This window comes from Cucumis melo, chromosome 11 (genome assembly GCF_025177605.1).
Source record: "Cucumis melo cultivar AY chromosome 11, USDA_Cmelo_AY_1.0, whole genome shotgun sequence".
NCBI lineage: Eukaryota > Viridiplantae > Streptophyta > Magnoliopsida > Cucurbitales > Cucurbitaceae > Cucumis > Cucumis melo.
Window position 1 is genome coordinate 24,296,830 of NC_066867.1, and position 24,503 is coordinate 24,321,332.

Genomic DNA, 24,503 nt, shown 5'->3' on the forward strand with positions numbered 1-24,503 from the left:
TCAGTTTTATTTTTAAAGATTCACTTAGTTTCTATGATGTTTGCCCCATCAGGTTTAGGAACCAAAGTACAAACGTTGTTACGCTTGAACTGTAGTAACTCTTCCTGCATGACATTTATCCAATATTCATCCTTGAGAGCATTCTCAACAGGTGTAGGTTCTATTGTCGGCACATAGCATAAATCAGCAATCATTTTCGTGTAATCTACCTTTTCTTTTCTTCTGGTGGTGATTCCAGCTGACGAATCGCCTATTATGGAACTTGAAGGATGATTCTTTTTCACATGTGCAGAGGGGACAAGCACAGTTTCATTGTTTATGACCTCATCAGCTATGTTTGAATTGGTCTTAGCACTGTCTGGCTGCGAATCACCTTTAGGCATTTCATCAAGAGGAGTAGAAGTAACATCAGGTGTAACATGGGTCTCATCATCCTCAATGTTAAACTGATTGACATTAGACTCAAAATCATTAACCACAACATTGATTGTTTCCATGACTGTTCCGGATTTAATATTAAAGACTTTGTACGTTCGACTATACTGAGAATTACCAAGAAAGATGCCTTGATCAGATTTCACATCCCACTTTTGATGATATTCTCTATCGACTAAAATGTAACAACCACTTCCAGAAATATGAAAATACTTAACATTTGGTTTCCTTCCCTTTCATAATTCATATAATGTAACTGTCGTACCAGATCGTGTAGTGACCCTGTTGTGAATATGACATTATGTGTTTATAGCTTCTGCCCAAAAATTCAAAGGCAAATTTTTGGCATGTATCATAACTTGAGCCATTTCTTGTAACGTTTTGTTCTTTCGTTCAACTACTCCATTTTGCTGAGGAGTTATGGGAGCAACAAATTCATGATGAATTCCTTCAGTCTGACAGAAGTTATTTAGATCTTCATTATCAAACTCCTTCCCATGATCACTATGGATCCGGATTATCTTTTGTCCCCTTTCACGTTGCAAGTTCAAACATAGACTGATACATAGTTTAACAGTATCTGATTTTCCTTTTAAGAATCGAACACAGGTGAATCTGGAGTTGTCATCCACAACAACTAACACATACTTCTTTCCCCCCAAACTTTCAGTTTACATGGGACCCATAAGGTCAAGATTTAAGAGTTCAAGTACTCTGATTGTATAACATTCCTTTAGCCTTCTGTGGGAAGTTTTGGTTTGCTTTCCAACTTCACAGTAACCACAAAAAAAATTGCCATTTATGTCTAACGAAGGAATGCCTACAACCGCCTCATTTCTGATAACTTTATCTAAACTTCTCAAGCTGATGTGCCCCAATTTCCTATGCCACAACCAGGTTTGATCAATTTTAGTTAGGTGACATATGTTTGAACCATTGGAACTCTAATGATAACAGTTATTAGCTTCTCGTCTGCCACTCATGAACACTTGATTATTCTTGTCTGTAACTACACAACCAGTGTTGTTAAAGTTTACACTGTATCCTTGGTCACATAGTTGACTTATACTAATCAAGTTTGTCTTCAGTCCATCCACATATCTAACTTCATTAAGACATGGTAGATTACTTTTGTCAATGTTTCCTTTTGCAATAATTTTTCCTTTGACTCCATCTCTAAAAGTGACATGACCTGAGGCACATTCTTCTAAATCAGTAAAGAAAGATCGATTGCCAGTCATATGTCTTGAGCATCCACTGTCAAAGTACCAAGCATCAACGTGGGTTTGAACTGTAGTAAATGCAACATTGCACTTCTCAGAAGTCTTCACTCTCCAGATCATGTGAGTTTCCCTTATATTATTGTTCCTTTTGGTGAGCCTACAATTATTTTGCTGGTTTATAAGTTTAGATTTCTACTGATGTCTCCTGTCTCTCAGTAATTTGTAGCAAAATGACCGAGTATGACCTCTTTTGCCACAATAATAACAGACCCATCTGGAGAATTTAGCACCTGTATCGGTACTCAACTTTTTACAACTTGGATCTATTGTTTCTTTTACTGAAACTGGAACAAATTTTACTTCTGGCGTAATCTTGACACCCCTAGTTGAAGTATCAAATCCGAGGCCATATTTACTTGAACCGTTCTGCCCTGAATTCAGGATTGAGTCTAAACTGTCAGTTCCAGAAGTCAACATTTTCATAGACTTAATTGTCTGATCATACACATTCTGAACCTCTTTCAACTTTACTTTCAGAGATGATATGACTCCCATCAATCGTTCATTTTCGTCCAACAAATCTTGAATTCTTTCTTTTTTAATGGCTCTAGCTTCTGAGTCTTCCTTCCTCAGCATTTTAAGTTTTTCAAGTGTTAGCTCTTCATCCTCATCAATATCGGAACACTCACTATCAACTTCAGAATTGATTTATGTGATACACGCGGTAAAAGCATTCATACCATGATCATCTTCATCATCATCTGAGTTCTCATCAGACAGGGTAGCACAATAATTTTTCTTTTGTCTTTTGACATAAGTGGGACATTCGATCTGATAATGACCAAACCCCTCACATTCTCTACATCTAAACGACCTCCCTACATCCTCCTTTTTCTTGCCATGGTCGCTATTTCTTCTGTAAGAGAAGTCATTGACCTTTCTTGTAGAGTTCTCACCATCATGTCTTCCAAGTTTTTCATTTTTTCCAGCAGTATTCAAACTTTTGAACTTCATCTTAGAGAATTGCTTCGTTAAGAGAGTTATTTACTCATCTTGATTAGCTTCATTACCAGACTGATTTGCAGTGGTCTCTTAATCATAAGCTGATTTAAAGGCTATCCCCTTACCTTTCTTACTTTCTCTATCCGCCATAGCCATTTCAAACGTAAGTAGCGACCCAAATAACTCGTCAAGTTTTAACATCATTATATCTTAGGCTTCTTCTATGGTAGTGACCTTCATGTCAAACTTCCTAGGTAAAGAGCTTAGCACTTTGCAAACAATTTTAGACTCAGGTATCTTTCACCAAGTAATAGCGAATCATTAGCTATCTCCAATACCCTCTCATTGTATTTAGAGACTGACTCATCTTCAGTCATTTTCGAGGCTTCGAATTTTGAAGTTATCAACTGCAGTCTAGATATCTTTACTTTAGAAGTTCCTTTATATGCAACTTCCAATATTTTCCGAGCTTCTTTAGCAGTAGTGCGGGAATTAATAAGTTTGAACACGTTCAAAAATGACACCATTGAAGATAGAATTTATGGCTCTTGCATTTCCAACTGAAGCTTGTTCTTCAGCATCTGTCCAGTCAATTTCTGGTTTTGGCAATACTCCATTCACAGTGACCATTGGAGGTTCATAACCACCAACAAGTGCTCTCCATGCTTTTCCATCCAAGGTTTTGATGAAAAATATCATGCGAGGTTTCCAATAAGAGTAATTTTTACCATCCAGTACAGGAGAACATGAAGCGATGGTCCCTCATATTATCACTCTCCATGATCTAATAACCCGCTCTGATACCAAATGAAAAAACAGTGAGATAATCAATTAAGTCTTCAGTTAATACTAAAGCTAATAACAGTTGTAATAGCTAGAGGGACAGTAGAAGAGAATAACACATGAAACTTTGTTAACCCAGTTCGGCTAATATTGCCTACGTCTGGGGAGCTGTGTACAGCCCTGATGAGTGATCTTTATTAATATTCACTTGAGTTAATAGACATCGATACAGCATAAGGTACTCTGTTCAATAATATAACTTAATAACATGCGTCTTGACATTAGACTCCAAGCTCCCCCTAAATTACTTATCTTCACGATGTCTAGCTTCAGGCTCCCCCTGAACACATGAGTGAATATCTTTGGCAATGTCTTTAAATATCTCTAAAGATCCTCGTGATCATACCAATCATTTGTTTCGTCTATTACTCGTCAATTATTGTTACTATGATCAACATGACGACCTCATAGACATAAGATCATTGTACCTTTGGAACTCAGTAGCTTCTGCGAACGACCCTGACGTGAAAGATCTTCTTTAACTTGTGTTTTTTTTTTTTTGTTTCTTCGCCGCACGCGTAACAACTACGTAACGTCCTATTTATATACATATATAATATATGTATAAATCTTCTTTTCTCAACAAGATTCCTAAAATAGTGGGAAATCTTTTATCTCTTAAATATCTCATCTTTTAATTCATTAATCAAAGATATTTAGTCAAGGATATTCCATAAAATCTTTTAGACAAAAACTCCAACACAAACAAATGCAACTAAAAATAATCTTGAATATTTATTCTCATATTTGAAATATAATATATTAACATAATCTTAACGTATAAAAGATTAATATTACTGTAATGTTAGTCGGGAAGAATGCAATTCAATTAAGAATTCAATTAGGAAAAGCAAATATATTCAAATATATAAAATATAAATTAATTAAAAAAGCATCTCAATCAAATATTTCAAATATAAGATTAAAAGTTAAAAATATGATGTAGTAATTTGCAATTTATGATATATTTTAATATAAATGCATGACATTTTGTATACAACAATCTTAAACATATTTTAAACATAGACCACATACATGTATAAATGGATAGTCATAAGAGATTAAAAACAATTTAAATTACATGGTTTAGAATTTAGATTTCAAAACCTTTTTTTCATTATAATTTACTCAAACTTACATGGTGGCCTTGAGAAAAAGTATCTTTCCCAAATAAATAAAAAAAATTGTCTTAAGGCCTAAAATAGTATATACTTATCCAACACAAATATGTAAAAATATATGCATCTCATGCGTCCAAAATTGTTAATCAAAAGTTCTTCCATGAAATGTCATACATAATAACTAGAAACCAAAAGATTTAGTCATTCTACTAAAGTACGAGGATAAAGTGCTTGCAATTTTTGTCGAACATAGGAGAATATAAGCAAAGTTTCCCAATTAGATCAAATCAAATTTAAAGCTAATAATAAATATACCTTAACAAACAATTTCACAGTCCACATATATTGCATACTTGGTTTAAATTATTAAGTATTTACTTTCCTTGAACTTTATGTTTGAATTAAAAAAATTAATGACAATGGTGACAAAATCAATGATGAATACATTATGAAAAATTAAAATATTTATGACCAAATTACCAAAATTAAAATATTCGTCATATTTGAACAAATACCTAAATTTATGGAAAAAAACACTCTAATGGTCTAGAAAATTGAGGGAAAAGAAGAGTGAACATAAAAATACAAAAGAGATAATTTGTAAAGAATAAAGAAAGATAGTGGAGAAACAAAAAAAGATAGCATATGTATTGTAGTATAGTTATAAGATCGTCAACATGAACTTAACTGACATTTGTATATTCCTGAGGAAAAAGATCTCAGGTTCAAATCCCTCGCCCCAATTTATACTTAAAAAGGTTCAAATCCACCACTCCAACTTATACTTAAAATGACCTAAAAAAGAAGTATATTTGTAGGATTGTGAAAATAATGGTTACAAAATCAAACATAAAGAGATGACGATAGGTTAATCGATGAATTTGTAAAGATGGATATAAAATATTCATCATAATCACAAATTTTACTTTCAAGTATTTTTATCCTTTTTGTAAAGGGATCTTTTCAAAAATATAACAAAGCAGTAAAATATTTACACTGAACAATTTCGAAAACGAAAAAAGTTCACAGGCCCACAATGAAAAATACCAAAAATGTCCCGTCAATAACGCGTATAATATATTTGGTACACGATCGTGATTTGGTTGTTTAAATCTAAATGATTTATTTTTTCAATTCTATCGTTTAATTTGGTTACATGATCATTTATATTTGGGGTACCAAATCTAAACAATATTTTTTTCAAAATTTGGTACACGATCATCCAGATTTGGCTAAAGAAATTTTTTCAAAATTTTTTTGGTACACGAATATTTAGATTTAGGGTTTAGTGAAACTTATATCTGACCTATTTAATGCCTTTCTAGTGAAACTTATTGTTAAACTAAAATAACAATGTTTCTTTTGTTCTATTGGTTGAATTTCTAGTAATGTCATCTTTTTTACTTCTCTTACATTGTTACGTTGAATTCTATTCTTTTCTTTAGATTTTTTATATATATTTCGGAACATTTTCTAACATATAGAAAAATATCAAAACTATTTGTAAAATTCATCTTTTTAATAAATTTAAATCAAATATATATATATATATATATATATATATATTTTACAACCCATAACAATTTTCCTATAAAATAATTTTTAAAAAATTAAGGCTAACATATAATTTTATTCAAAGATAAAGCTACAGTGTAATTTCCAAAACAATTTCTACAAGAACTCACATATGAAAGAACAGTTGAATTGACATATCTAATAAAAACAATTTATCATCCACAACATTCCCATTATATGTATCACAAGAAAAAAAAAAGATAGTTTTTGGTAATCAACACAAAAATGTAAAAGTTTATTCTAATTTCAATGTGATTACTTAAAGATGATCTTAAAAACATGATAATTTTTAAGACCAATAACAAGTTCAGAACATTTGACCCACATAACATATTTCAACAGGAATATATCTTGGTTGTCCATACAAACTCAAAACGAAAATAAAAATAACAGTTGAAAATTGAAAAAAAAAAAAAACTTTTTCCAAAAAGATAGGCTTTTCTTCCTATATGATAGGATAAAAATATGAAACTAATTAGAACCTCTTCGCTTCAGAATTCACAAGGTTGTGTGGTGCATGAAAATTCAACAAAATGACTGCTTTATAGCTTGTCTTCGAACTCAGACAATGGAGTCATCTGCTCCTTCAATCCCTTCCTCTTCCTGATATCAGCAACCAACTGCGCAGCTTGAGACCCACTTTCTAATGGATCTGAAGACATCATTTCCCAATGGTCAAACACACACTGTGGGAATGCCTGTCCAGAAGTTGCAGCTCTCAAAGTGCTCGAGAATCCAAATGATTCGATGACGGGGAGATATGCCTTGATGTTGTAAAGAGGTGTGCCAGGCCTCTGCATTTCCTCAAAGACGTGCCCACGCTTTTGGTTAAGAACACTGTAGATACCACCAAGAGCTTGCTCGGGAGCCTGAATCTCCACTAGGTACACTGGCTCAAGAAGTCTTGGTTTGGCAGTCAGCTGAGAAGCGTAGATTACCCTTCTAGCAGTAGGAATGACTTGACCACCTCCTCTGTGGATGGCATCAGCGTGAAGCACCACATCACAAACTTCAAAACAGATGCCTCTCATGTTCTCTTCCGCCAATGCACCTTCTTTCGACGCCCACTGGAAACCAGCAACGACGGAATCCTTGATTTCATTCAAGTATTGAACTCCCTTACACATATCGACCACCATGTTAGGGCCAGTAGTCTCAGGACCAAAGCACCAAATCTTCTTAGCAAGATCTTTGTCCCAACCAAACTCCTCTGACAAAATTTTAGACCTAACTTTAGGATCATCTCGTGGTCCAATGCGGCCATCATCAATAGCCTCTGCCAGTCCATCCTCCATGGGTCGTGCTTCCATGTACAGTCGATTGTGTTTGTTAGGGGATTTGCTCATCACTGTGCGACAAGACCTCTCAAGTACGGTTTCACGAAAAGAGACAACAGGATCAGATTTTATGATCTCAGCTCCACCCATGAAATCCTCTTGCAAATCCTTCAAACAGATCTCAAGATGTAGTTCTCCAGCACCAGCAACAATGTGCTCACCAGATTCCTCCATGGTACACACAACCATAGGGTCTGACTTGGCCAGACGTTTAAGTCCTTCCACAAGCTTGGGAAGATCAGAGGCTACCTTGCACTGAACGGCAACGCGCACGACAGGAGATACAGAAAACTTCATGGCTCGAATTGGATGAGCATCAACTTCCTTTTCATTAGTCAGAGTGGCATTCTTAGTGATAAATTGATCCAACCCAACCATGGCAACAGTGTTCCCACAAGGCACATCCTCTACTGTTTCTTGCTTCTTTCCCATCCAAATGACAGTTCTCTGGACGCTCTTAACATACAAATCTTTTTTCTCACCAGGAACATAGTTGGGGCCCATGATTCTAACTTTCAAACCAGTTGAAACTTTCCCAGAGAACACACGTCCAAAGGCAAAGAACCTGCCCTTGTCAGATGCAGGAATCATCTTCGATACATAAAGCATAAGAGGTCCTTCAGGATCACAATTTCTAATGGCACTAGCATAAGCATCATCTAGTGGACCCTCGTACAAATTCTCCACACGATACTTTTGGGCCTTGGCAGGGGATGGAAGATGAAAGATCATCATTTCCAAGAGAGCAGTACTTGCTGGTAGCCATGTTTGCATGACCCGCTTCATCAATGGTTTGCCCATCAGATCCTTCTCATCAGACTTCATGACAACACCAAGCTTCTGCAACATGGGCCATAGCTTGTCTTTCTGATCGTTCATGCAAGTTGCAATGATCTGCTTGATAGGTTCGTAGCAGAACTGGACAAACCCACGCTTGCAAGTTGGTGAGCCAGTATTCTTGCTGGTCCACTTCTTGGTTGCAGGATCAAAGAAATTCTCACCCCAAAGTCTCTCCATCATCTTTGCCTCATCTACTCCAAACTTGGAGGCATACATCTTGGCAAAGTTTGTCAGGGTAAATGCCCAACCGTGCAAACCAGCAGAGAAAGCAACTGTTCCTTTCTCGGGGTACACTTGAACATCGCCAAGAAGTGGATCCTCATAAGTGGCCATAATCACATTGGCATTCTCAATGACCCTCTGGAATGTTTGATAAGCCTCTTCTCCATCTACTTGAAGTTCAAGGAAGCACCTGTCCATCTTGTTAACAGTCAGGACAGGTCTAATCCTTTCTCCCAAAGCCTGACGGAGCACAGTCTCTGTTTGGACACAAACACCTTCGATGCAATCCACCACAACAAGGGCACCATCAGTAATACGTAAAGCAGCTGTAACCTCAGATGAGAAGTCAACGTGCCCAGGTGAATCAATAAGATTGATAAGATACTCATTTCCCTGTCTCTCTCCCTTGTAACTTTTCAAGGATTCATCAGACATCTCATAATAGAGAGAGATTCCAGTAGATTTAATGGTGATACCACGCTCTGCCTCATCTTGGCGAGTGTCTGTCATACGAACATCACCTGCAACTTCTTGAGCAATGATACCAGCAGCAGCCACAAGAGAATCTGTAAGAGTGGACTTCCCTGAAATGTGAAAAAATATGAAATGTAAGATTGAGAAAATGACCATCTACAATACATATAAGCAAATGATGACCAAATAAGATTAAAAATCTGGTAATAGTATAGATATAGCTACAGGCAAAACAGGTCACTAAATATCCAACAAGAAATTTCATTCCCAAGTTAACCATACCATATCAAATCTCTTGAAACAAAATCCAATTCATAAAATATAAGATAAATCGATCGTCAAAAAAACCAATACTCGACGAATAGAATCTAAATATAAACATCTTACCATGATCGACATGAGCAATAACAGACATATTACGAATGTTATGCTTGTAGTCCATAATCCTACGAAGCTCTTCAGCTGTAAACTTCACCTGATAACCCACGAAAACAAAAACACAAAAAGCTAAATCGAGACATAATCAAATTTACAAAAAAGCAACTAGCTTAAAAATGGGAAAGAAACTAACCATCTTGACAAGTCTTCAAAATTCACAATATTCCGAAGTTAAGATTGCTGTGAGCCTGGGAAAGAAAAAACCCAAACGGTAAAATAATGAAATCAAAGAAGCAAACAAATTAAATCTAAAGAACTCGTCTGAATCATAAATTTTGAACAATTCAGTACACAGAACATCATTATTAACTAAGCAAACAAAGAATTGAGATACCTGTGAGAAGAAATTGAGGGAGAGAAAGGGAAGGCGCCTCCGTTAAGCCTCTACGAAGATGTAAAGGCAAAGAAACGAGAAGCAAAGTGCGATAGGGGCAGAAGAAATGAAGGGGGGATAATGGGATGTATTTATATGTTGCTTGGGTAAAGAATAGTTATGTTTCCGTTAGGCTAGGGTTTACTAGTTGGGCCTTGTAGGTGTGTTTTTGGCCCATATTTAGTTACATTATGGGCTCTATTTTCCATTTTTAAACTCTTATTATTATTTCTATTTTGCACAAAGAGTGGAAGCTGTTTCTTTGTTGGTGATTTCGGTACGGATGGTGGGTACTATACACATTCGTTTTGAAATGGATTCCATCTTTCTCACCCCTATCTGCTCAGAAATTGATTTCCATCTTTGCCGATTTACATTGGTTAACCAAATTCTAGTTTTCAAATTTTAACATGCTTTTTTACAATATTGGTAAAATTAAATAAATAACAATAAGAGAAATTTCGAGAAAAAGTAGTACCTATACTTGTAATTTTTTTTAAAAAAAAAACAATAACAAAATAATTAAAATCTTTTAAATTAATTAACCAGTGAAAAACATAGTGAAAATAAATTAATTTTAGTTTTTTAAAAGAGATTCTTTTAAAAAGAGAAAATTTTGACAAAGTTACACTCTATACAACAAAACTAAGGACATTTATTATAGTTGAGTTTTCTATAAAACCTAAATATTTTATCAAATATTATATTTTTGATAATTTTTTATTTTATAAAATCTTTTAAATTAATTAATAATTGCTAATATTGAGTAGAGAATGTAGTTTGATGTTTTACTAATATAGCATAGCAAGGAACACAAATTCAAATAAGTTTTTCAAAGACAGTAAATTAAGTGCATTTATTTGGTCTTCCTTCCCTTCAAGCCTAGACAATATAAATTCAAAATCTAATTGGCAACACTCCCTCTTTTCAATTCCAACATTCAATCTATCATCTTCCAATTATTGCATTCAAAAAGTATAATAAACATTTTAAAATTTAGTTCCATCTTGTAATTATTTTGTTTTTTAAAATTAAACTTATACATACTACTTTTCTTTTAATTTTTTTTTTCGTTATTTACCTTTTTACCAATATTATTAAAAAGCAAGTTAAATTTTGAAAATTAAAGAAAAAATTGCTTTAAATCCCTTTTGGTAATTATTTAATTTTTTTTTTTTAAATTAAACCTACAAATATCCTTACCACTTCAAAATCTAAAGTTTTATGACCCATAGTTTTAAATTGTTAATAAATAAAACCACCACGCCCAAAAGATCAAAGGAAGCTAAAATAACTGTATGGTGATTCACATTTAGAGATGTTCACTTAATTCGTGGAGACCTGCCTCAATTGAGACGAAGAATCCCCAAATACATGCAGAATAAAGAAAGGAGTAAAGAGTATTCTTCTCTATTGACAATTTGGGGCCAAGGATGAAGAATACATTCTTCGACAGTGTTCTAATCTCCGCCTCAGAAGAAATATATATATATATACAGTTAAATAATAATAATGAAGAAAGAAGAAGAGGTATAAAGTTAAATTTTAACGATGATGAAAAAGATAGTGAAAATAAATTAGTTTTAGTTTTTAAGACGTGTTTTTCAAAAATAGAAAAAATTGAAAAATTATTCACACTTCATAGAACCAAACTATTAAAAGACAAAATTTATTATGCTTGATTTTTCTATAAAGTATAAATATTTTGTCAAATATTATATTTTTGACATTTTTTCTTTTTAAAATCTTTTAAATTAATTAATAGACATGCAAAAAAAAAATTTGAAGTTAATATTTATAATAACTTGATGTTAAAAGTGTAAATCACGAAACCTATGAATTAAATTGAAAACAAAACTAAAAAACAAATATAATATCATGACATTTTGATACTTTGCGACAAAATTTAAATCGAAATCTAAACTTAGAAGACATAATATTGCGAAACCTAAAAACCAAATAAAAACTAAACTTAAAACTAGTAGAGCACGAATATGATTTATTTGTCTTTTTATTATAAAACATGTTTAATAAATAAATTAATAATTGTTAATATTCAACTTAATATTTAGTAGATAATCTAGATTTATGTTTCAGGCATTTGCAAAAATAACAAAGAAAAATTATGATAATAAAGTTTATGTCACTGTATTTTTTAAATTGCAAAAGTAACAAATTTAAAAGCGGATATGTCCGATAACAATTTTTCTTTATATTTTACTAATAGAGCAAGAAATACAAATTCATTTTTGGATTTTGCAACCAAAAGTATTCAAGTAAACATAATAAAAGTAGAGTTAAATTCTCATTTTTTTAGTATTATGGGTAGGAAGATTTGAATATAAAAATATGTCTTGGGTTAACACTAACTACATTTTTGGTGAATGCTCTCAAATTTCCTTTCAAATAAGTTCTTCAAACACAGTAAATTAAGTGCAGTTATTTTGTCTTCCTTCCTTTCAAGCATAGACAACATAAATTCAAAATCTAATTGGCAGCACTCCCTCTTTTGAATTTCAAGATTCAACCTATCATCTTAATATTATTAAACATTTCTAATTATTTTGTTCTTGTTTTTGTTTCAATTTAAACGATTTTATAAAATAAAAAATTATCAAAAAAAATATAATATTTGTTAAAATGTTTACGTTTTATAGAAAAATCAAGTATAATAAATGTCTTTAGTTTTGTTCTATACAGTGTAACTTTGTCAATTTTGAGAAAGAATCTCTTTTAAAAAAACTAAAACTAATTTATTTTCACTATATTTTTCTACACTGTTAACTTTATAATTACTTTTTCTTTCTTTATTATTATTATTATTTAATTATATATATATATATATATATATATATATATATATATATTTCGAGGCAAGGGCGAGGATGGAAAATGTATTCTTCATCTCAGAGAAAAAAAATAATCCCCACTCCCTCCCTCATTCTCTATATATTTGAAGATTTTCCACTCGTTCAAGATGGATCTCCACGAATTAAACGTACATTGATATACTTATTTTACCGTCCTTTAGTTTTCAAACATGGTGGTTTATTTATTAACAATTTAAAAACAAAGTAAACTATATACATAATTCTCAATCACCAGGACATCAAACAATATATGTTTAGAAAATTGGAAGATAGTCCTAATTAGTTAGAAAAAAACCAACAATCAGACAACCAACGGAGAAATGAATCCAGTCGCTCTCGAAGAACAAATATATATAAAGTAATCCAAACCAAACCTGATACAACTTAGGATCCTCACTAAAAAAAATTGGCCTTGGAGGAAGGAATAAAATAAAAGGTCCCAACCTCGTTCTTCCAAAACTGGAATGTTTGTTATACAACAAGTGCCTAATTTATCTTTTCCAGTTTCAAATGAATGGGGGAGAAAACTGTAAAAAGCTTCAGAAACACCCCAAAATGAAACAAAGCAAGATGAATTCAACAAAGAAGAAACAAGCTATTTGGATTTCTTGAGGAGATTAGAGGTTTGAAACTCAGCATCATCTCTGATAAAACTCCACCAAATATAGGTGAGAGGGATGGTAGTGGCATGCCAAAGAGCATGAGCATCTACAAAGCCTTCATATGGTGGAAAATCATAGATTTCCAGTAGTAGAGCTAAGCCACCTCCCACAACCACTGTCCACAGTTTCCAGCGAGAAGGATGATGAGTTACACCAGCCCAGATTGCCCATATTAGAAGTTGAGAAACCCCCATGGTAACACAAACAATCATGTTCCACCCTGCAAAATGTCAAAAGTTATTGGTTATTTGAAGTGAACTTATCAGACATTATTGCAAATTGGAAGACAGTTCAGGTTGATGGAAACTAAAATCGTTAGGCTTGTTTAGTAACCATTTCAGGTTGAAAATTAAGTCTATTTACTCTAGTTTTCTTACAACCTAAGCACAAGAGTTGAATTTCTAATTTCTAGCCAAATTTCAAAATCCAAAAACAAGCTTATAAAATCTACTTTATTGGAAAAAAGTTTAGGGGAGGAAGAAGGTTTTTAGAAGCTTAATTTCAAACACCAACAACAAAAAAATAAAATGGTTACCAAACAGCCTTAACAAATAAAGTGATATTAATGGTAAGTTAACCCCCCTCCCCCTCCCCCCTCCCCGGCACATTAAGATTAGGGTGGCTCCCAAAATTAACGGTTGTAATTTCAGTTTTGTCTCTAATAAGTTTCTGAAAACTACTAAACTTCCAATTTTGTGTCTAATAGGTCTATAAATTTAAAAAAATTCACAACATTTGAGGACTAATTTTGTAAGGTTGAAAGTATAGGAACAAAGCAGACACAAACATCAAGAACTAAATTTGATTACTAATTTGAAATTTAACCAGCAAGCGTTTAAAAATGTTTAGATATATTTCCACTTTGAAGAGTCTGTCCTTAAGCTATACCTAGTCCCGGATACAGACCACAGCGACATTAACAGGCACGCTAGGACAAACGAAAAATCAGTAATAAAGGCAGTATGAGGACTTCTCACCACCAAGCATGGGGCCATTTTCTTTAAATGTGGAGAAACAATTTTAGAAGAATAACTTGCAAGAAGAAGAAATGATGCGGTAATGTGATAAACTAAATGAAAGGCTTATGAGATTTGTATCACGGCATTGCTATAGTTGTTCATATCTTGGAGGCCTATCAGTGTGAGGAGGTAAAAAGGAGTAATAGTTACCATAATCCAGTTCGTAGAAGTTGATGTATAAGATATGTGTAAGTGCAAATGCAAGCAAAGGAGCTGCAACCATGACTCTAGTAGCCTCATGTCTCACATTAAAACTTCTTAGAATCGCCAGAATGAGTGAAAACCCAAGTACTGCCACGGCAGATGAGTAATCTAATTTCTCGGTCAAATCCACGTCACTGCACTTCAATGACACATAATAACAATCAGGGCATGCTACAAAATTCAGAAATTTTAAATTTTGAAATATGGCATATAATGAGTTTCTTTGCAATCTTCTAAATACTATTGAAAAAACAACAAATTCTGGAGCCAAAGATATAAACATATGATTTTGCAGTAATTCATGAAGACAATTAAAAAGCTCACCGACTATGGAAAACAGCACTCCAAAACCAAGAGTTCATTGAAAAGAGTGCATAAATGTGCCACAAACTGGCAAATTCATAGTATGCCTTCTTGTCTTGTTTCAAAGGTAATTTGTAATATAGAAGGATAAAAAAGGACAGCCAGCCATGAAAATGCATTGAAAGGTTGAGGGCAGAGAATGCAACAGAAACAGGTTCCTGGGCAAACAGCAACAATAATAAGAAAATACGAATAGGTATCGTTACAATTCTAAACGCATACAAGGAGTAGCTTAAGTAATTTGACAAAACAAACCTGGATCCCATATAAACGCTTGAAGGGCCATTTACCATGATATTTAACAGGATCATAACCAAGTGCTTCTCGTTCACCCTCTCGTTTGACCATGCAATGGTAACGACAATCACTCTGGCAATCCCATTGTTTCCACCTTAAGTAAAGTGGTTCTTGCATATACCATGGTTGATCAACAGAAACACCATCCGAAGAGAATTTGCACTGAGGAAAGCATTGCTGATCAATGCATCCTATTTCTTCACAGTGTTTAACACAAGTTCTGAAGCGAAAAAAAAAATAACAACATTATTTCACTGTTCAATGACATTTATTAATGTGAAATTATGGAATTGAGACCACATAATAGATAGTTGAGATAGCATGATCAAAGAAACAAAAAAGCACTGTACTTCTAAACTTATGGTGGCACCATTAAATGCAATTGAATGAATCACTGAAATAATTAAAGAGCTACTGTCAATCAACAAACACAAAGATGAGCAATATTTTAGGAACAAACAAACACAAAAACTGCTAAATCTAACCTCCATGCAAAAGAATGAACTAAAAGAAACCTTGGTGCACAAAAATTAGTCACTGAACAGATAAGATTGCATACCAAGTCGATGAAACACTAAGAAAAAAGCTGGTTCAAACATTGCCTTTAATTAGTCAGTCCCCTAATAAACTAGACTACAAAAAGAGAGCTATTAAAACTCAATGACATTAGCTTAGCATTACTTAAATTTCTTTATACAAGGTGAAAAAAACAGATGCCAAGATTACAATTTGGGGGGGTGGTGAGGGGGGAACTAGATCATCTATATACAGAATGTTGAGGTCCCTGGCTTCACTATTGTGAATAAAGATGAAGAATATGCAAAGAAAGCTTAGACAAAAGGAGTACCTGTACTGTGGGTCAATATCTCCTGCACTAGCATTCAAGCCTTTCAGGAACCATGCAAACACCACTAGGAAGGCAAACCGATAGCACTCCCTCATCTGTTTGATCAGAGATTAGAGATATCCAAATGAGTTCCAGTGTTAAGGAAGAACAATAACTTAGGTGTTGTTTTGATAACAATTTGCCTTCTGGCTTCAATTGGCTTGAACGAACAAAAGACTTTTTGAAGATAATTGACTGATCCTAGCTCTTTTTGTAATAATCTTCAGCTTTACGCATGTCATAACTACAACCAATTCTTTTGTAATTACCCAATTGTGTTACACCAAACTTTTTCTGTAATTTAAATGCTCTCTCTTTCTATGCCCCCAAGTTGTATCTCTCTTTCGATCAAATTCATATGTTTCTCATAAAAAAATGATTGTTTTCTCACAATTTAATAGTAATAGTTCTCATCTTTCCTAAGTTAACATTTAAATTCTTAGCCAAATTTAAAATTCCAAATTCCAAATACAAGTTCTCAAAAATAGGTTCAGATTTTGAACACACTCCAAACACAAATAGGAAACCAATTAGTAGAAGTAGTGTCAATAATCCATTAAGTAAATAGTTATCAGACGGAGGCTTAGAAAATATATCGGGGAACAGCCACAACATTTAGGAAGGAACCCAATGATACTGTGGGCAACAGTTCTGTTCAATTCAAGCCTCTTCCACACACATCGGAGTGTTAAGAAACCAGAGATCTATAACACTCCGAAGCTTATTCAGACCACAACACAACAGAAAAGGAAAATGACATATAAAGATAAAGATTGTTTCAGAAATATTAAGATAAGCGCAATCATCCATAAGATGCAGAAATTGGGTTGACATAAAAACACCCATTTGAAACGAAATGTAACACATCATTTCATCAATCACCAAATGAGTTCAGAATGAATCAGTGTAAGGGTCAGCTAAAAAAATAGCAGATTGGATCATTAGAGTCAAAGAATCAGAATTAAAGCAGGATCGAGGGAGAAAAAAGTCCAGAGGAGGCGAAAAAGGAGTTGTTTTCCTTTACCTTTAGGGGAAGGGAGAAGGAAAATCAGGCGTTGGGAGTGAAGATTAAAGCTCGAACAATGGCGAAAAGAGTTGGGAAGCGCAGAGGAAGGAGAAATTGAGAGTTTTTTTAATTGGGTATGGGGAATTACGAAGGAAGAAAGCTGAAGACCTAAGCAGCCAAACACCGGGGAATATGAATCTTTTCTCTTCCATTCCCATTTCTCTTCCCATTTTTTATTGTCTTTACTTCTTTTTTTTTTTTTTTTTTTCCTTTTTAATATTCAATTTATGGAGCTCATATTTTTCTTCGGTTTTTTTTTTTATTCTATTTTTTTACAACAACACGATGGATAGTGGGATTTCCGTGAATTAAATTCTTGTTGGTATATTTTTCATTGATTAATCATTACTAATCATTTTTTCTTTTATATTTTTAGATTATTAATTCACAAATAATATAAGATTACATTTTTTGTTTTTAAATTTTGGGTTTAGTTTCTCCGTTTGTTCTCTACATTTCAAAGGGTTACAAATTTAGTCATTAAATTTTGTGATTTGTTTTAATTTAGCTTCTAAATTTCAAATTTGAATTTTGTTTGCTGAAATTTGAATTTTGTTTGCTCTATCATATTTCAATATTTACATTTTGAGTTGTGATTTTTCATTAAATATCACTTTGATTATTAAAGTCAATATCTCTCGATTAATTTGAAATTATGAAATTATGGAGTGAATTCAAATTTTAGAAAAATAGTGTAAACTTGATTAATTATAAATGTTTTTAATTCTTTCTAATTAATTAATATATATTACCACAAATGACAAAGAGAGAATATTTATGAAAATCAAGGTTAAAAGTGGAAAACTAAAAATCTAAGAACCGAGATTGACAGAAAATTCAAATATTAAAATAAAACTATAACACTTTCAAACATAAAAACTATCACTAAAGTTAAACTCAAAACTTATAAAATAAATGTATAATATTTTAAAATTTAAAGATGAAATAGAAACCAGTCCTAATGTAGTTTTCATTTTTTAAAAATATATGTACAAACTCAACCTATTATTAAATAAGCATTATCATCTCAAATTATATCGTTGTTCTGTGAATAATAATTTACTTTAGAAAAATATATGTTCTATGGCATTGAAGACTTGAATTAATTTTTATTTAAAGGAAGATTTTTTATTTTAATTTCATGACAGATTTTTTAGAAAATTTTGAAAAATGGATATGAGGACTTCATATAAAAAGATTGAAAAGGGATTTTACATCCACAAAGTTGTTGACCATCAAAATTCTACAAGTCTGATTGTCATGTGGATCTCTTACACATTAGCCTAGGCTCACTTATTAAATGGGCCTATACGAAATATTTTCACATTAGTGGATATTGAGCCTATCACAATCTAATGTTAAAATTAGTATATAGACAGTAACTCAATTAAATACAAAAAATTAAGACAAGAGTTTCTGTTGGGACTCATTAATTGTTGTTTGTGGTTACATGTAACTCTAAGATATCATAATGGCTTAGGATGCTCGAAGTTGAAGGGTGCCAAACTTTGCATAAGCCACTATATTCTATTGTTGGATATTTCATTGGCTTAATTGGTTGATTGACCTAAGACCCCAATACTCTAACTTTTGGGATCTGAGTTTTTTTTTTCATGTCACTGTTGAATTCAATCTTCATGATGAAAAGTAATAGACATGCGCAGAGAATTAGGATTTAGATAACCCTAATTGCATCTAAACAATTTAAAAATTAACATGCAACAATTACCCTAATTAAACAAAATTAGGGATAAGAAAAATTCATACTTTTGAAGTTTCCCGATCCTTGTTATCTACTCACAAACACAAATTAGGGACCACTACTATTGTTGGCTCTGTTGAGTTTTATGCACTAAAATTCGTAGATAATAAATATAATTCATTGACCGTTATTAATAAAGTGTAATTATTATAATTTCAATAAGTGTTTTTTTTTATATTATTAGCTTTGTCTTAATAACTTAAATCCAATAACTAACATCATAAGTTAGTTTGATGAGTCTTGAAGAGTATGTAGAGATATACAGAAATCAATGTTTGAGATACAAGTAGGGATAAGGCTGGATACCTTATCCTCGTAACACTATGAATATAACTCATTTTGTATTTGATACAAACACAATGATCCAACGCGTTCATATAGGTGACATGCGAGTGAGGGTATCTTACGCAATGAGTTTGCATAAGACCCAACCGCGAAATAGTAACTACTAGATGTAACTCCGTTAACTAGTTAGGTTTCTATTTCATTAGAATGACCTAGGTAACTTAGTCTTAATCCTTAGTGTATTATGAACTTCTGTTCATAAGAGATTGTCATTTGATTTGTACGAGTGAGAGTGGCCAGATTTTTGACTCAATATGCTTATCATTTTAAGGACAAGACCGAATGGGGAGCAGGAAACATAATCACACAAGATAGAATCCACTCCCTCCCAACTTTAGAGTAAATAGATAAATGTTCCCTTAAATGGTGTATCCGAGACTTGAACAAAGGATCCTACTCTCTTTATGGCACGAGAGGGGTTTCTGTTTAGTGGTCGGACCATAAACAAGTTGTTCATTAGAGGATCACTGGTATTTAAGGACTAGAAGTAACTAGGGGTAAAATAATAATTTGACCTAGCTAGTGTTACAAACAATTGTGAAGGACTAACTTACAGTTATTGGTCTATATCCGTGGACACAAAAATATATCTACGTGAGAAGAGTTCAATTGTGAGTCTTTAGTGGAGTGTACACACATTTAACGAATATTGATTAATGTGGTTAATGAGTTTAGTCAATTAATCTCATATCGTTGTAGCTTCTGATCTATAGGTTCATTAAGTCCCCTTCTTAGCTCATAAAGGTTAATGAAATTTATCTGTATTGGTTGTAATTTGAAATATTCAAATTTATTTTGGAAATTAATATAATATAATGTATGGTGATACATTATAATATAAAGTTTATATTTTGATTAAACTTTATTATATAAATTTAATTTTGAATATGATTCAAAATTAATTTATGAAAAAATAAAATATTTGAATGAGTTCAAATATTAATTTAATGTGAATTAGATTCATATTAAAACTATAGATTAAAATTTAATCCGCATATGATACACATTAAAATTATAAGTTACGAGAGAAATTTATATTTGAATATGATTCAAAATTTGAATTAAATTAAATATAGGATATTTAATTTAGAAATTAATTAGTTGGGGAATTAATTAATAGTTTTATTTTATTTTATTTTATTACATTAATTAAATTAAAACTATAGATTATACGGGAGATATTCATTTAAATATGATTTAAATGAAATATTAATTAGATATGATTTAATTAATTAACTAATTAATTATTAATTTATTAAATTAATAGGGATCATGGTTGGTTTTCTCACGTTCCTATTTTCTCTCAACTTTCCAAGAAGAGGGAGATACTAGTACGTCTTAATAGAAGTGTTGTGAAGTTTTTCAGCGTACTGGGATTCTCTAAAAAAACAAATCTTCTTTCAAAAAAATTTTTCATTCCAATTTTGGTTCCCATAAACTAAAATCTCAACTCAGAGAATAGGGAGGTCACCACAATTAATGCCCAAAATTGGTGATTGGTAGATCCAGAGTCATTAATGAGAGTAAGTGTTCTGTCTCTTCTTTGTAATTTTCTTTTATTTTGAAAGCATGATTAGCTTCTAGTAAATTTATTTTTGTTATTTGCCTATATATTTGGTATTGTTAAAATCCTAAATCAAATTGGGTTCATGGTCTCTATTAAATCTTCCGCTGCTAGGGCTCTCATCCCTTTAGACTCGCTATTCTTCGAACTTAGGACCAGGTTGTAGGACCCGATATAAGAGAATGAATTATTGAGAGAGATGGAAATTAGAGGTGGAATTTAGGGTTAGGAATTGAGAGAGAAAAAGATTTAGGCTTTATTTTGTAAGTCAAAATTACAAAATTTTCCAAAAGTTTTCAAACATTTGAAAATAGCCTTTAAATAACCTAATTACATGCAATATGGTCATTTGACCTTTCAAGTCAAAGTCAAAAATCAACAGTTTGACTTTTAACCATTTTGTTCGTCTTAACTAATTCGGACCTCCCGAATATGAATCTGCATTCATTTTTCCAAAATTCAAATCACATTCAAATTAAGCCGGTCAAAGTTTGACTTTTCAAAGTCAAAAATCAACATTTTGACTTTTTTCAACTTTGATTATTTCCATCATTTTTGAGCTTCCGAATATGAATCCTCATTCATATTTTTAATACTTAAATAATATTTAAATATAAAGCTCTATCTCTAACTAGCAACCAACAATTATATCACTTATATTTGTCGGTTTCTCTTTCTTTACCTAATTCGAACAATTCGAATTATTCCAACATGTTTTTCTAAGTTAATTACATAGCTAGCAAGGGAACGTAATGGACCTATAGATCATGGGCTCCAACGATCCTAGATTAACAGGCTAAACCCTTTTAGACCAAGTTAATTAACATTCGTTAACTAATGTATCATTCCACTAAAATCCTATAGTTGCACTTCCCTCACTATAGATACATTCGTGTCCATCCGATATGACAATGATTAGTGAGTTAATCATCCACAGGTTGTTCATAACCTCGACTAGGTCAAAATACTGTTTTACCGTCGAGACTATATCTTGCTCTTTAAGTCCCTCAAATCCAAAATTGAACAATTGGTTTAAGGTGTGAAAACTATAAATTGAATCCTCTTGAGCCAATGAGAGGGTGAGGCCCTTGTTCAATACTTGGATACAGTTCTTAAGTGAACAACTTATTTACTAACTCTAAAGCGGGTAGGAGAACATGTAGTCTTGAACTCTATGTCTCTAGCTATCAACTCAGTCTTACCCCAGCCCTGAAATGCGAGGCTTATTAGGCAATGCTGTTGAGTTGCCCTCACCTATACAGATCTAAGGATAATTTTTTATGAATAGAAGTTCACAGTTAGCTCAGAATTAAGATTAAGTTACCTAGATCATCAATAATCAAAATAGTAAGTTTTAAACAGTCAACAGTGTTATAACATAAAAGTGACTATTTCATGGTTTTAGTCTTATGTAAACTTTTTACATAGAATGCTCCCACTTCTATATCTCCACATGTACGATTTAGGATCACATCATTTGTACTAACTACAAAGCGAGTTGTAACCGTAGTGCCCCAAAATAAGGTGCCTTACATTTTTCATATACTATAGACCGTTTGGGCTAGAGTCGATCAACCAAATTGAAGTCGGTCATGTTGGAATTTATATCCTAAAACTCTTACTTTGAAGAAATTATATTCTATTCAATAAAGTGATTATTGAGTACTTATTAGTAAAAACAGAATACTATAATATTAAATAAAATAAACTAAGGTCCAAGGCTATTTAATGTAACTTGAACTTTATGTAGAGACATAAACAAGGATCAAGTTCGAGTTTATAGCCCAAACGGTCTATAGTAACACTACGGATGCGGCCCGCTTTGTAGTTAGTACAAATAATGTGATCTTGAATCGTTCATGTAGAGACATGGGAGTGAGGGTATCCTATGTAAAGAGTTTACACAAGGTTGGAACCATGAAATAGTCAATTTTAAGTTATAACACCATTGATTATATAAAACTGACTATTTTGATTATTAATGATATGGGTAAGTTAATCTCAATCTTGAGCTAACTATGAACTTCTGTTCAAATGGTATTAACCTTAGATCTGCATATGTGAGGGGAAGCTCAATGGTGCTGGCCCAACAAGCCTCCAATTTAAGGGGTAACACCGAGTGGATAACTAGGGACATAGGGTGTAAGACGAAATTTACTCTTACCCGTTTTAGGGTTAGTAGATAGGTTGTTCTCTTTAGGACTGAATCTAAATCTTGAACAAGGGGCCCCTCCCTCTCATTGGCCCGAGAGGGATTCAGTTTATAGGTTGGACCTTAAACATATTGTTCAATAGTGGATCAGTGGGACTTAAGGAACAAGATGTAGTCTCGGGAATAAAACGATATTTTGGCCCAGCCGAGATTACGAACAACCTGTGAAGGATTAACTTACTGATCATGATTATATTAGATGGGCACAAATATATCTATAGTGAGGAGAGTGTAACTAGAGAATTTTAATGGAATGACCCGTTAGTTAACGAATGTTGATTAGCTTGGTCTAAAAGGGTTTAACTAGTTAATCTCAGAATTTGAAGCCCATGATCTATAGGTCCATTAGGTTTTCTTGCTAGTTCATATGAATTTAACTTAGAACAATATGTAGGAATAATTTGAATTGTTCAAATTAGGTAAAGAGAGAGAAACTGACGAATATATTTGATACAGTCGTCTGTTATAAGTTTAGGGTTATAAGTTTGAGATAGAGCTTTTGTTTAATGTGATTTAAATATTAAAAATATGAATACAAATTCATATTCGGAAGCTCAAAATTGATAGAAATGATCAAAGTTGTAAAAAGTCAAAATGTTAACGTTTGACTTTGAAAATTCAAACTTTGATCGACTTTATATTCAAATGTGATTTAAATTTAAAAAAAAGAAATGCAGATTCATGTTCGGAAGGTCGAAATTAGTCAAGATGGATAAAATGGTAAAAAGTCAAAATGTTGACTTTTGACATGAAAAGTCATAGTTTTACTTTGACTTAAATGGTCAAATGACCATATTGTCCGTGGACTAGTTAGTGAAAAAATAAAAATTTTTGTTAAAAAATCCCACTAACAGTTAGTGGGCTAGGTGTCTACATCACTTGGTGTAGACACCTAGCCCACCAAGTTCCACTAATGGTTAATGAAATGTTAAGTGTTGAGATCACCGGTGGATTTAGTCTAGGCCTAAGGGGGGCTAAGCCCCCCATCAACTTTATCATCTTTATGTAATATATATAAAGAAGGCTATTTTATTTTCAATACTTGTAGTTACCTTAGTGGTTACTCTAATTGTCAGCCACCTAAAAAATAAAGCCCTCTGTCAGTAAATTTTCTATAAAGGATTAAGAAGTTTGATAACGGTTAAAATGATAAGGTTTAATTGAAAGTGAGGGACTGAGGATGTTATAGTCACTGCTTCTTCTTCTTTGATCACTAAAGATTGAAGATGACTTTATCATGAAAATGTGTTTCTGACCAGGTTTGGCTTTTAAACATTAAATATGTGATTTACCTATAAGTTACATTAATGTTTTTCAGTAGCGCCACCTATAGTTATCAAGAGATTCCGAGGCTGAAAGAAGGTCGTGAC

The 24,503-nt window shown here is 32.7% G+C and overlaps 2 protein-coding genes across 2 annotated transcripts; both read right to left on the reverse strand.

The window, feature by feature from the left end:
• Nucleotides 1–6,403: 6,403 nt before the first annotated feature.
• On the reverse strand, nt 6,404–9,968 carry LOC103496388 (elongation factor 2). The gene is made up of 4 exons (XM_008458223.3): nt 9,845–9,968; nt 9,644–9,698; nt 9,460–9,547; nt 6,404–9,182 (listed from the first exon to the last, which is right to left on the reverse strand). Exons 2-4 carry the CDS (start codon nt 9,644–9,646, stop codon nt 6,742–6,744), a joined length of 2,532 nt encoding a protein of 843 aa, XP_008456445.2. The 5' UTR covers nt 9,647–9,698; nt 9,845–9,968; the 3' UTR covers nt 6,404–6,741.
• Nucleotides 9,969–13,068: 3,100 nt separating this feature from the next.
• On the reverse strand, nt 13,069–17,541 carry LOC103496305 (uncharacterized). Its single transcript, XM_008458113.3, has 6 exons — nt 17,209–17,541; nt 16,146–16,240; nt 15,257–15,518; nt 14,963–15,159; nt 14,585–14,772; nt 13,069–13,635 (listed from the first exon to the last, which is right to left on the reverse strand). The coding sequence occupies exons 2-6, from the start codon at nt 16,238–16,240 to the stop codon at nt 13,349–13,351; spliced, it is 1,029 nt and encodes a 342-aa protein (XP_008456335.1). The 5' UTR covers nt 17,209–17,541; the 3' UTR covers nt 13,069–13,348.
• Nucleotides 17,542–24,503: the final 6,962 nt, after the last annotated feature.

What these genes read in the sequence shown, in the direction of transcription:
- LOC103496305 (XM_008458113.3), bottom strand. Translation starts at nt 16,240, where the DNA reads ATGAGGGAGTGCTATCGGTTTGCCTTCCTAGTGGTGTTTGCATGGTTC. An exon ending in GATATTGACCCACAGTACAG is followed by an intron (nt 15,519 to 16,145) that starts GTACTCCTTTTG and finishes TTTTCGCTTCAG; the next exon opens with AACTTGTGTTAAACACTGTG. An exon ending in AGTGCTGTTTTCCATAGTCG is followed by an intron (nt 14,773 to 14,962) that starts GTGAGCTTTTTA and finishes ATTGAAGTGCAG; the next exon opens with TGACGTGGATTTGACCGAGA.
- LOC103496388 (XM_008458223.3), bottom strand. An exon ending in TATTGCTCATGTCGATCATG is followed by an intron (nt 9,183 to 9,459) that starts GTAAGATGTTTA and finishes TTCACATTTCAG; the next exon opens with GGAAGTCCACTCTTACAGAT.